At 36.3% G+C, this 14,061-nt stretch overlaps 1 protein-coding gene across 1 annotated transcript in view; it reads left to right on the plus strand.

The window, feature by feature from the left end:
- Window positions 1–12,932, plus strand: part of LOC127875422 (coadhesin-like) — a 61,325-nt gene extending 48,393 nt beyond the window's left edge. Inside the window, exons 11-12 of the mRNA XM_052420485.1 lie at window positions 12,034–12,157; window positions 12,749–12,932. Coding sequence (XP_052276445.1) covers window positions 12,034–12,157; window positions 12,749–12,917 — 293 coding nt within the window. The 3' untranslated portion in view covers window positions 12,918–12,932. The remainder of the gene's footprint in view (window positions 1–12,033; window positions 12,158–12,748) is intronic.
- The last annotated feature ends 1,129 nt before the right edge of the window (window positions 12,933–14,061 follow it).

Below are 14,061 nucleotides of genomic sequence, written 5' to 3' on the forward strand. Positions count from 1 at the left end.
AAAACATAGAAATATCATTGCTAAAATACGCCTATCATCGCATAATTTGTTAATTGAAACAGGAAGACATTATAGCATTAGCAGAAACGAGAGAAAGTGCGCCATATGCAATCTAAACGATTTAGAAGATGAATATCATTTTATACTTAAATGTCCGTTTTATTTAGAGGAAAGAACCAAATATATATCATCATACTTCTCAGTTAGACCAAGTATGCACAAATTTTTGACACTTCTGAATAGTAATAATAAAGGAACGCTTAGGAAGTTAGCTATTTACTGTTTAAAATGCTTTAAAAAAAGAGATAATTTTATTTTTACCTGACTCAACGTCTATTTTCTCATTTGAGTATATTTTATAATGAACTGAATGCATATATTGTGTTGCCTGTTACCACTGTTTTCGGTACACATGTTGTTTATATGTCACAATAAGAGCAGTGTTTATATTAACACAAAACACTCTCACACATACTTGTTTTCACCTATCGGATAATAAGTTAACATTTTGGTAAACTTGTATTGTATAATACAAATCTGTTATTAGTTATTTGTGCTTTGATTATTTATATATTGATTTCGAACAATTTTCACGCATGCATGTATTATTCTGAATCATCACGATGAGCTGTTATATGCTTAAGTGAAATAAAATATTTGTTGTTGTTCTGTTCTGTTATTATTGTACTGTTAACGAACCGTCATATACTTAAAAATATGACCGTAGACATTTGCCGACACTGTGCAGAATACAACCGAAAAACAAGAGAAACATAATTTACGAAACAAGTTTCACGCAAACAAATACATTTTTCCACATTTAAGAAACTGATTTTATGCATGGCTTATGGATTATAAAGGATTTATTTGAAATAGCTATATAATGTTCATCATAATATCATTCGACTAAAAACTCCCGGAGGGCTCCCGTCGATTATGACGCGGCTACACAGCAACCTTGATAGGATCGTTAAAATAAGTCATCGTCTAGAAATAAAAAATGATTTAAGTTAACAGTGCGAATAGTTCGGATTGTATTATCGTGATTATCGTGATAATATTACAATTAATTAATAAAAACATGCAAAATCAGGTAAATGTCATTTACAAGAATAATTAGGAACACAAACGTATAGTTGTATCGAAGAAAATAAAAATGCGGTATTGTTTTCAAATCTGAGGCATGTATTGCATTTAGAGAGGACGCTCTATGTACAATTTAAAAAAAACAACACTGAAATGCTTAACATGATTTTAATCGGTTACCATAGTATCAGTCTACAGATTCAACTATTCCAGTATACACTGCTGAGCCAATCCTTGACAGAAATTAACACCAAAAGTATAATAAAAAGATATAGGAAATGTGATATAAAATATATCCATGTAAGATAACAAGATAAAAACAATAAGACCGTGGGTTAAAATTTGATCAGGGGAGACTGGTAAAAACATAAATATATAATGAAGAGGTAGAGTTAAGAAGAAGAAAAGAACTTTATAGAACATGAATAATAAATTGTATGCTTATTGTTATGACAAACGTTTGATAATTGAAAATATTTCTAATGCAAAACGTATATGTATACACATTACAACTTCAGATTATTTTATAAGGGACAATTATAGAAATTTACTTCTTGTCTGTTCTGCAAAAAAATACTGTCTATATAAAGTTCAATAGGTCAAGTATGAATTATTTTGCGATCAAACGAAAAATACCAATAACAGCTACTGACTGATAATGTATATTAGATGAAAGGTAAAATAAGACTCAAGTCATTAAGTTCTTGGTTTTTTGATTATCCTCCTCATCCTCCTCCTCCTCCTCATCATCATCACCGCAACCATCTTCATCATCATTATCATTATTATTATCATCATCATCGTCATCATCATCATTATCATCATCGTCATCATAATCAACAACAAAATCAACATCAATATCAACTACATCATCAACAACAACAACAACATCATCATCGTTTTCATCATTAGTATCACATTATTAACAATTCTTCAGATTGCGGTGACCCAACACCAGACCGTGGTACAGTAAACACCACAGAAACAACGGTTGGAACTGTTGTTCAAATATCATCAATCACGGTTACGTACTGAGCGGAGCAAACATCGCTAAATACAACGCAGACTTTGTCTGGTCTGAATCAGCCACGTGTAACCCATATGGTAAGAAAGTACTATGCATAATTCAGTCATGGTACACATTCTGATTGCTTACACTTTGTGCTTGTTTCGTAAGTTGGATTTTCTCCGTCTTCAACTGTATTTCAGTCATATCATGGCGGTAATTTAACCAGCTCACTCTATTCCTTGATTAGTTGGTTGAAATAAGTGTACTTTCTTATGCCAGTAACTGACAACTGCTCTAGACTTGTGTCGTTCTTCGACACATTTTTATAGCAGAGCTCATGAACGTTATAAACTATAGCAAACTGTCAGTGTGCTATCAACCAGGGCTATAAACTAACATGTTTGCCATGATGCTCAACCTTATGGTTTAAAGGCTGTTGTTTTGTACTGAAAACAATTTTGTTTTCTGTAACAATCTTTGGGTCCGAGCACACATTTAAAGTAAAATAAATACTCAAAATCAAAGAATATCGCAAAATATTTCGTAAAATAATGGTCATACATAATCAGTCTCTCTTTTAGCAAAAGCCAAAATTTTAACGCTAGATGTGGTATGGTATCATAAATTTAACGATATACAAAATGCTAGTTTTTATTTTTTTGTGTCACAATGTATTCCATTTTAATGTCCCGCAACGATATCTATTCACACGTACACTAACATGGTACATGAACATGCGTTTAATATATTGTTCAACAAAAACACAAAAAAGAGCATTTTGTATCTTGGTAAATCTATGTTACCAGACCAGATCTAGCGTTGACATTTGGCTATTGCTATAAGGAACATTGATTTTTTTACTTTAGTTTTCGAAATATTGTACGAAATATTCGTTGATTTGTTAACTTTATTTTTTTAAATACATGTATTATACGAAATATTCGTTGATTTTGACTGTTTATGGGCTTTTAAGGAATTTATTTCTAGTCGTCTACCACTAGTTTCCATCCCTTTGTTAGCTCGACTATTATATAAAATATATATAGTGGAGCTATCCTAATCACCCGGCGTCGGTGTGAGCGTGAGCGTGAGCATGAGCGTGCAAATGTTAAAGTTTTCGTACCACCCCAAATACTTCCTATGTCCCTTGACATATTGCTTTAATATTTTGCATACTTCTTAACCAACATGACCCCAACCTATAAACAAGAGCAGACAACTGTATCAAGCATTTTGTAAGAATAATGGCCCTTTTTCACTTAGAATATGCATATTATTGATAAATCTATGATAAAGTTTGCGTACCACCTCAAATATTTTCAATGTCCCTTGACATATTGCTTTCATATTTTGCAAACTTCTTTACCAACATGATCCCAACCTACAAACAAGAGCAGACAACTGTATCAAGCATTTTGTAAGAAATATGGCTCTTTTTAAATTTAGAATATGCATATTATTGATAAATCTATGTTAAAGTTTGCGTACCACCTCAAACATTTTCAATGTCTCTTGACATATTGCTTTCATATTTTGCAAACTTCTTTACCAACATGACCCCAACCTACAAACAAGAGCAGACAACTGTATCAAGCATTTTGTAAGAAATATGGCTCATTTTAAATTTAGAATATGCATATTATTGATAAATCTATGTTTAAGTTTGCGTACCACCTCAAACATTTTCAATGTCCCTTGACATATTGCTTTCATATTTTGCAAACTTCTTTACCAACATGATCCCAATCTATAAACAAAAGCAGACACCTGTATCGAGCATTTTGTAAGAATTATGGCCCTTTTTTGTCTTAGTAACTGAATATTTTGTTAATTTTTGTGTTTAGAACCACTTGACTTCTAAAGTATCAAAGCTATTGCTTTCAAACTTCAAATATTTTCTTACTATCATGAGGGTACTGTACCTGGCAAGTTCAATTTTACCTTGACCTTTGAATGAACTTGACTCTCAAGGTCAAAAGAATAAATTTTAGTTAAATTGCCATAACTTCTTTATTTTTGATCAGATTGTATTAATACTGTGACAAAACAATACTTACCTGAATACCACAATGGATTCCACCCAAACAATACCCGACGCCCCAACCCAGAAAACCTGCCCCCTACCACCCCACCCCAAAAAAAAAATTTTTTTTCCTTTTTTATTTTTGAAAGATCGTTGAAAAATGCAATAAAATGTGATGCCTAACCCGGGTTAGGCATATTTTCTATGCGAGATATGTGATTTCATATCGAAAACACTTAAACTGTCTTAACGTTTGTTTGTTTTTCGACTTCATAGAATACGCATGCTTTACCATTTGCGAGGTTATGTTCCTTTTGGTGGTGACTATACATAAAATTATTATCGACTGCGCGTTATCGTTGCTTTCTACTGTGTATCCGAATGTTTTGTTTACGAATCGGGCGATTTTAATAATGGTTGCTAATTTGATGTCGCCCCCGTACAGAGATGTTTTCGACGGAAAATCAGACCAGCCAACATTCAATACAGATAAAATACAATTGTTGACTGCTGACTGGAGCAATGTTCATTTGTATAAGTTCCCTGTTAGGTAGGTTAAACCTTAGTGTCCTCTGTGAATGCAAGTTCATGAAATTAAAAATATGTTTCCAAATTATCATAATATTGTAAAATACTGAGGAATGACAGTTTCAAATATAAGTGTTATTTTCCGGCAAAGGTTAAAACTTTAAACCATCATAAACGCGTTACTATATTTTATGTGCACAAATTTGAAATGGGTCACTCGCGGATATTTTTTAGCTACACTTCTCACCAAAGATAGCGTAACACGTTACCGATCTTATTTTGTCGAAATATTTGAAGAACTATTCCTGGCTGCGGTACTCTGAGAAGACCAAAGGAGTGTCCTGTGCTCCGTGTCACCTATTTGCTGGTGATACTCAATACCCCCCCCCCCCCCCCCGCCCATTTGATCAGGCAGCCATACATGGATTGGAGCAACGTGTCTTCCACTCTGAAGAAACACGAGAAAAACCCTGATCATATTGCACGAGTAGAAAGGGCCGACGATTTCTTAGCAATTGAAAGAGGTAAAAAGAAAAATATTGAGTGTACCTAAAATGCAAATTACACGCTCTTGTAGAGAAGAAATTAAAAATTCTTGTAGGCATCGTGGATGAAATTGTGTCGTTCTGCTTCGGATTCATAGCGGACGAAGCCACTGATGCTGCCACTATGGAGAAAATGGCTATCTGCAATTATTTTACAATGCAGAGAAGCATGTCTCCGGGAGAAATTCATTGGGTTTGCCTTGTGCAATCTATCACCGGCGAAATTCTGGCTCATGCATTTCTCGAGAACCTATAAGCTCTTTGAGTAAACATTCAGAAAATGCGCGACCAAGGTTCTGATGGTGCGTCGAACATGTCCGGGAAGCAGAAGGGGGTCCAGGCTCGCATCCAAGCCATCGTCGCGAGAGCTGTAAACACTCACTGCAAGGCGCACTGTTTAAATCTCGCCATTATACACGCCTCCGACCCGACGCACGCTAAGAACATGATGGCAACTGTCCAAACAATAGCGTTTGCCTTTGACTACTCTGCCAAACGGCTTTTGCGGTTCGAGGAGAACTTGGAGACTGACCCTGTGGGCACAGAAGAGACGGGTAGGAGAACAAAACTTGCAACGCTGTGCGAGTCCAGGTGGGCAGCCCGACATGATGCGCTTCACAGGTTCCTAACATTGTTCAAGTAATTTGAGCACACAATTTAAAATCGCACATCTACATTTTGATTTCAGAGACATTTAGGAAAATAACTTTTGACAAATTAAAAATTATTTCTATTACACTGGTCTTTTTACAAGTCTATAAATTATCTTCATGAGTTTTTTAAACAATCAAAATGGATGTAGATACATCATTAACAATCTGTCTGAAATCAATTATATAACTAGAAAACAACTGGTACAACTTAAGCACTCTTCGTGGCTTCGGAACAAAAAGGTACATAAGTACTGTAGTTATTACAATCAGTCGATTTTGTTTACGAATACGGGAAATGGCATCAATTCCATCAAAACATGATCGAACTCTTTTAGATTCGAATCACCATATTATTGTTCAAATCACGAAAGCTATATTATGTTTCTTGTTTAGAAACTCTCATCAAAACCGGCATATCTTGAAATTGTCAAACTTAAGACATGGCATACAATGCATGCATATCAAGAAAGAAAACATGTGTTATATCTGATTCTCTGTCCGATAAGCTATGTTTCAATTCGTCACGCAACCCGAGGAATATGAATTTTCCTATCAAGGTACCTTAGCATTAAATCTGGTAATTTGCAGAACTGCTGTTGCAACACTAGATGAACTAGCATATGACCACGGGGATTTAAATGCAGCTGGTTACAGTGATGCTATTCAACAGTTTGGGTTAGATTACATCCTGAGTGGGTTGGTCGCCCTTTCTAAGATGTTACACGATAAAGAGTGCGACTTTAAAGAAGCAACATAAGAGGCTCGAACTATCACTTGCATGTTATAGGTATACTACATACAAATTTCTGCATTCTTACACATTTCTTGGGCGGTAACATGATTTCGAATTCAGGATGTAACGTATTCTGATAAGGGAGGGCGTAACTTAACAAAAAAAAAGAACCAAAAACGTTATTTCCGCATGTTGTGTGATATTTCTGATTTTATTACAAATAAATCTCGCGCGCAGCGCCGAATTTTTGTCAAATTATGCCTTTCTATATTCAAAATCGCCTTTTTGTACTGCCTTTTTGTACTGCGGGTCCGATCCCGCCCGAACCCGCCTATTCATTTAATGCATGATTATACCTCTGAATTTGTGCATTTACAAACTGGACAGTTATGTCTACAGGATCAAATTCAGAGCGTTATCCTCAAAAACTGCGTTAGTTGTCACTGAAACATATAAACATACATAGCTTTTATACATATATTGTTGGTTTCAAGAATGTGATATTTTGAATATTTATCAGTGGGTATTTTATAGGCTGAACGAGCAGATGAGATGGTGCGGGATGCACTGTATGAAACATCTGTAGCGCTTGCCGAGGAGTTTGTTATCGACCCATCTATGCCTGGACACGCCGGTCGCCATTGTCACATGCCCAATGCCCCAGCAGCTACCACATCCCAATAATAGAAGACGAACATGTACCTTCCCTTCATGGATCATCTGCTACAGGAATTAAACTAACGGCTACTGCTAGGACACGCACGATTCAATGTTCAATATCTCATAACAACCAAGGTGCGTACATGCCTAAGATATTTTGCCTGATAAGGCATTTTTCATGTAGCCCCATGTCTGTAGCTATTGACTGATGAAAATAGCATGATATTAATTTGCATTTATACTGTAACTTGCATAATCAGAAATTTACGCACATTCCGAGATAGATCTACATTTGTCAAATAAATTATTCATGAATGTTAATAATAATAATAATAATAATAATAATAATAATAATAATAATATTATTATTATTATTATTATTATTATTATTATTATTATTATTATTATTATTATTATTATTATTATTATTAATACACATGCGTTTAAACGGTCAATGATTATATACAAATTAAGTATAAACAAACATTGATCTATTTAATGTTCGGGTTTATGCTTTGACGATACAGTGATATAATTTAATAAACTAAACCATGGGACAAATTTGAAAAATACTGCGATGCCATTAGTAAAAATATAAATCCGAACATTAAGTGTTCTTCCCAATCAGGAGGCACAGGTTATACAAACGCTTTTGTTATAGTTTTATGCAATATGCCGAGTGTATATCCCGATTCAATGACGCGACACGTTTTTTATATTGACGGTGAGCAAGTTAAGAAACGATCTTGTTCAAGAGATTTTCACCGAGTTCCAGGTTGACGATGAAACATTTGCCAGGGAGTGTAGAAGGTGGAAGGCGAAGTGGCAGATTTTATCTCCTGCGCCATTCAAAACCCTATAGTCGGCGCTTACCCCCGCAACGGTAAACTTCTACCCCAATGATCGTTCTGCTCTGTATGCCAGTATCGACAGCAACAGCAGAGATGTCTTTTGGCTACGACAATTACTGTTTTTATTGTTTGCATATTCATGCGAGAATAAGTTCCTCACTAAACGGTCTAGGCCGAAAAGATACGAGTGTCTACGGAGACAGTAAGAAGAATTTTTGTCTGATACATTTTGAAGACATTATACATTGTATTTGGTATTTATAAACATATTTTAAGATATTGTTATTTTATTTTGCGTTAACGAGACATTCAAGAAAAAAGAAAATGAAAAAAAAAACAACAACAAATATTCATGATCATTCTCGGAAATATACGAAGTTAACGGATATGGTATTTCAACTGCGCAGATCGAGCGCGCAAATCGAGCGCGAAAAGTTCTACGTGAGACAACGTACACAATATGTACACCGTTCTTTATCGGGGTACAGGTCCAGTCTCACTATGATGCCGGCTCTACCGGGATGAACCGGGGCTCCACCGGGGACGACCGGGATAAACCGGGGAAAACCGGGGCTCCACCGGGAAAGTATTTAAATGTTTAATACCGCCGGGATGAACCGGAAGTCACCGGGAAAGACCGGCAACGACCGGCGCTGCACCGGGAAGAACCGGGACGGCTAGGGAACAACCGGGACGGCACCGTAGCTCCACCGAGGCCCATACAGACACCGGCAGAGTTACGACAACGCCCCGGTGGAGCCCCGATGAATGCCGTTAGAGTCCCGGTATAGCTACGGTAAATAAGTAAACCGGCGCTCTGGCGGGACGCAACCGGCATTCAGCGGGGCTCCGCCGGGGCATTACCGGCGACGACCGGGGTGGAACCGGGGCGTTGCCTTAACTCTGCCGGGGTCTGATGCCGGTATAGCACAGCAGTGTGCCGGCGGTGTTACAGTATACCGGGGCTCGGCCAGGACGCTGCCGGCTTCCATCGGGGCTCAACCGGGGCACTACCGGCGACAACCGGGGCTATGCTGGGAGCTGCCGGCTTTCACCGGGGCTCAACCGGGGCACTACCGGCGACAACCGGGGCTCTGCCGGGGCTTCACCGGGATAAACCGTAGCCAGTCCGGGTTGACCGGGACTCTGCCGGGCTGTTGACCGGCTTCAACCGGGACGGCTACGGGAAATAGTGTGACTGCGTTAAAAAATTCTACGAATCATCACGGTCCTCGCCGATCGACCGGCGTTAGCAGACCGGGATGGACCGAGGCTCTACCGGCAATAGTGAAACTTGGGCTTAAGTGGATTTTCTTATGTATACACATTACAAAGAAAGTATGAGTGTTTTCCTGATCTGTTAATTATGTGATAGAAAGCTATTTTAGGCTATTGATAGTGATTTATTTGACGCCAACAATAACAGTTTTTTTTGCGGCCATGTTGTTGTTGTTGTATATCTTCACCACATATGTAGACGAACCTCTGCCATATCTGTAGAGTTGAACAAAAGGTTATCGTTCCCACAACCAGTATCGTGTTGTCCTCCACCGTCTATGTACACTGTAGTATATACACAACTATTGTCTATTCTTACAGTCTCTGAGCTTCTGCACTCAACCGCTAGGGTCAATCTGTATACATTCGAACAAAGGGAGAAATTCGGACAAAACATCCTAAAAGCATTTTACGTCACGCTAAATCTAGCCCCTGGCCTTCAGCGCCTACAGCGCTTTGAGAAGGTAGAGAATACAAGACGAGTTGAACGTGACTTGATTTATCGAGTAAATATGATAGACATAGTTGCTATCTAAAAGATGGGTATTTTGCTTTATTATGTCTTTTTTTGTGTTTTAACAATACAAATTAAGCTTTAGCTACTTTTATTCAAAAGTGTTATGTCCTATTTTATACCATACCATATCATGGTTTAATTCAGACATACATTAATTGATATACCCCGATACAATTCTAGAATATAAGTCTTAAAGGAAAATCATATGTTTTAAAATCGAACATAAATTGTATCATATCCGAGTTTATCACGCCATATTTTGCATTATAATATTGTCTGAAACCTATCTAGAATGCTCGTGCGGCGCGTAGAGATAACAAATTTCAGGGAGAGCATGCCTCCGGACCCCCCCCCCCCCCCCCCAGCATGCCGTATGCGAACACTGAAAATCAGCCCAGCTACGCCCCTGACACTTGATTTGGTTATGCACAGCACATGTTTGGACACTGAAAAATCCGCATAATATTCTACCATATTTCATTTAGTTGTTCAATCCTCTTTATTCTATTTTGTGCCACGAGTTAGCTATGTCGTGGCCACGAGTTACTTAGTCGAGGCCACGAGATAGACAAAAGAGGAGTGTACAACTAAATAAAAGATGAGTGCAATTAAGAAAAGAGCGGTGCAGTAAATGAAGGAAGGGTGCATTAAAAAAGGGCGGAGAGAATTTTAGCTATCTCGAGGAAACGAGTTAGTCAGCCAATCAAATATTGCGTAACATGTCCAAATATGCTGTTCGCATATTTATAGTTATCCAAAGCGGCTTTAACTGTGATGATTACTTCCTTTTGTATATGGAACTGGAAGAATTGACATAACAAACAATTGCAGTGGCTTACTAACTCGTGGCCACGAGATAGCTAGAAAGTCGTGGCCACGAGATAAAAAAGAGGAGTGCAATTTAAAAAAAGAGCAGTGAATGTCACCTCTATTCCACCGTACAATTGTGGGAGTATTTAGTTGGGGAAAAAGATTGCCATAATTATGACACAAGTCGTCGAAGCCAACATCTTATTCTTTACGATAACATACACGTAGAGGTATTTTAAAATTGAAGAAATTGATCGACACAATTTTGAACAATATATTCCGAATTGCCAAAACGTGTACTAGCCAAGATTCTTGTGTTCGTTTTCAACGTCATTAAAGTGATAATTTTAGTGAGATATTCCAAGTTCTTAAGAACGAGTTTAATTGACCACATGTTGAGACTATACATATTATTGGAAGTTAAGACATATGACTATAAATCTGCCTTTTTCCATCAAAGCCAAACAATGTTTTAAGGATTATCTATACGTATCGTTGTTGTTAATAAATAATGTTTTCCAACAATGTATTAAAAGTAAACCGTATACAAGGAACAACATTTTTAAACAGATTAAAAAAGCGTATGTTTTACTAAACAAAGTTTTCAAAAGACATCTACGTATATTTCAATCCCGTTTAAATGCATAGATTACTGTATCAGATGTAAATTTACTAAACTCCTCAACTGAGTTCTATTAGTTAATTACTCTTTTTAGTATTTCCATATACATATTAGCAACGTTTATGCCTTCAGATGGCGGTTGGACAACATGGTCTTCGTGGAGCACGTGCACATCCACAATCATGTGTGTTGGTGGAATCTATCAAAGATACCGAGAATGTAACAACCCGAAACCTTCTCCGTATGGTCAGCAGTGTCCTGGAGCTAATGTAGAAACAAACTCGTGCAATACATGCCAGTACGCAACCATTTCAAACAGTAGTAAGTTATTGTTTCGACTGGAATGCATGCACACTATGAATAGTGTGTTTTCGGAAATTATGCTTTCAAAATATTCTTTAGAATAATTTCATGAAATATCTGTAATTCAACATTCGTGTAAGTCATCAACATAAGTTTCAATATATCTTTCTTATATTGTTGTTATTGACATATAAGAATCGTAAGTGTCTTTAAACGTAAAGGAGGTGTTGAAAACAAGTGTTGATAGTTATTAAAATTAAAAATGGAGAGAAGAAAAAGTAATTTAAGATGCAAACTATATGTCACTATTTGTTGTAACATATTGATATTATTTCATAGATGTTATTTACTTAATGGTACCAATGAAACATCATTTGTTTGTAGCTGATTTAGTGTCATAAGTCACTCATTTCAGTTCGTTTGGTAAATGGGCGAGTTGAAGTATACTTGAACGGGGCATGGGGAACTGTGTGTGATGATAATTTTGCGTATAATAGCAATGCTGCTCGAGTTGTTTGTAGGATGCTCGGACTACCAACGTAAGTTGAAAAAGTGTTTGATATTATAATAAATTTAAGTAATATGTCGTTCAAATATCCCTAACTTTATTGTTGAAGAGATATCTAACTACTATGTAGGTAATGAATGTTTATAAAATGATAAAAGCGTATAAAAGTGTTAGTATTAGAGGCGAAATTAGATAAAATAAACGGGTGTGGTTTCAACGATTTTCGGTTTCTTGTATCACATTTGTTGTTCTAATGAACACTTGTATATGTCGTACATGCATGTTTGAAGACTTAAACATCACGTTAGTATTACACTCAGCAAAACAAAATCCTTTAACATGTATTAAAGTAAGGCTTGTTATGTTTGCTAATGAATGAATGTTTTTCGGGCATTTGCCTGATAGTGTATATGCAACAGACGTTTATAGAACACACTGCTGTGAAATAAAAGTATAACTTGTATTAAAAATCCAAACATACTCATGGGCGCAGTGAATCTTTTTGAAATGCCAGCAAGTGACTTCAAATTAATGCGATGTCTTAGAGAAAATCTTCATTCTTATTAAGTGTCAATACAAAATGTATTTGAAGGCTTATCAATGTTATGTTATTTGTTTGCAGGTCCAATGCTCGTTTAATTGACCCGGGGGATGGGCCTAGCTATATGTCAATATTATTGGATGAAGTTCGTTGTACCGGAAACGAAGCGTCATTGTTTGATTGCTCGCATAGTGCTGTCATTGCAAACGACTGCAGGCACGCTGAAGATGCTGGCGTATACTGTGCATAACTTAAATTAATGTCAAATAAATAGAAATGTGTCCTGTTTTCATATATTAATGATAAACAATAGAAACAATTCATCCTATTTGTGGTTAAAGTTCCAAATATGTGTCGTATTTCACCTATCATAGCATTTACATGATTACATCACATAGCAAAATGAAATGGAACCTATCCGTTATTTGACATTTAAAGCCGTGTTAGACAAACTTAATAATATGCGATATGGTGCGATTGTTTGTTCAGCATGGAACCTCGTATTGTTCGTTCCAAAATTATTTTAATCATCATTATTGAATTAATATTAGTATAAAAACATTGTGGTTATACGTTTTTGGTATAAACAGCTGGTACACAATTCTAATAAATAAAAGTTGATAATGTCATCCCCACCCAACCTCTCATATGCGAAAACATTTAGTTAACTTTTAGCTCAACTATACCGCATAATAATATGGGTAAGAATCGTTTGTTTCCTTCAATAAATTCAAAATCCCTTATACGAAAAGTATGCTCTCCCAACTATCCAAGTAATTTCGCTGCCGGAACCACTTGTGGATAATAATGTCCGAGCTTAAAGAAATGATTGTTGTAAAATAAACGGTGATTTTTTTTAATAATTGTAATACGTTCATTTCGTATTTTGGTCGCTAAAATGTCGATTTGAAATGATAAACGCACTATTTATATATTTCGAGTGTTTGTGAAATGGGATTTCACTCTCTTTCTAAAAAATCCTCAACCTAAATTATTTATGAAATGGGAGCATATTTGTTATACTACACGTCTCGATTCTGCATTAAAACAATGAGATACTTTTGATATAACTGTATCCAACACATCGATATTTAATAACGGCTGTATTATGAACGCGGTTTTCCTAGTCGCCAATATTTACAGCGAGTCTTTGCTCTTCCATGACTTTGAACTTATCCCCTTGATGACATAAAAACGTACACATTACAGGACTATTCACGAAATATACTGAGGCGAACATGGCCAAGACTTTCCCTTATTCGTTCTGTGTCGCAGCTTTTGTAGTAAGAATCGGGTTAAGTATCATCATTACCATTATTTGCTATTATAGCTTTTAAAGATTTAAAAAAATACGAGTATATGAAAATGTAACTAACTTTCCTTTACTAAATGCA

This window comes from Dreissena polymorpha, chromosome 3 (assembly GCF_020536995.1).
Source record: "Dreissena polymorpha isolate Duluth1 chromosome 3, UMN_Dpol_1.0, whole genome shotgun sequence".
Classification (NCBI taxonomy): Eukaryota; Metazoa; Mollusca; class Bivalvia; order Myida; family Dreissenidae; genus Dreissena; species Dreissena polymorpha.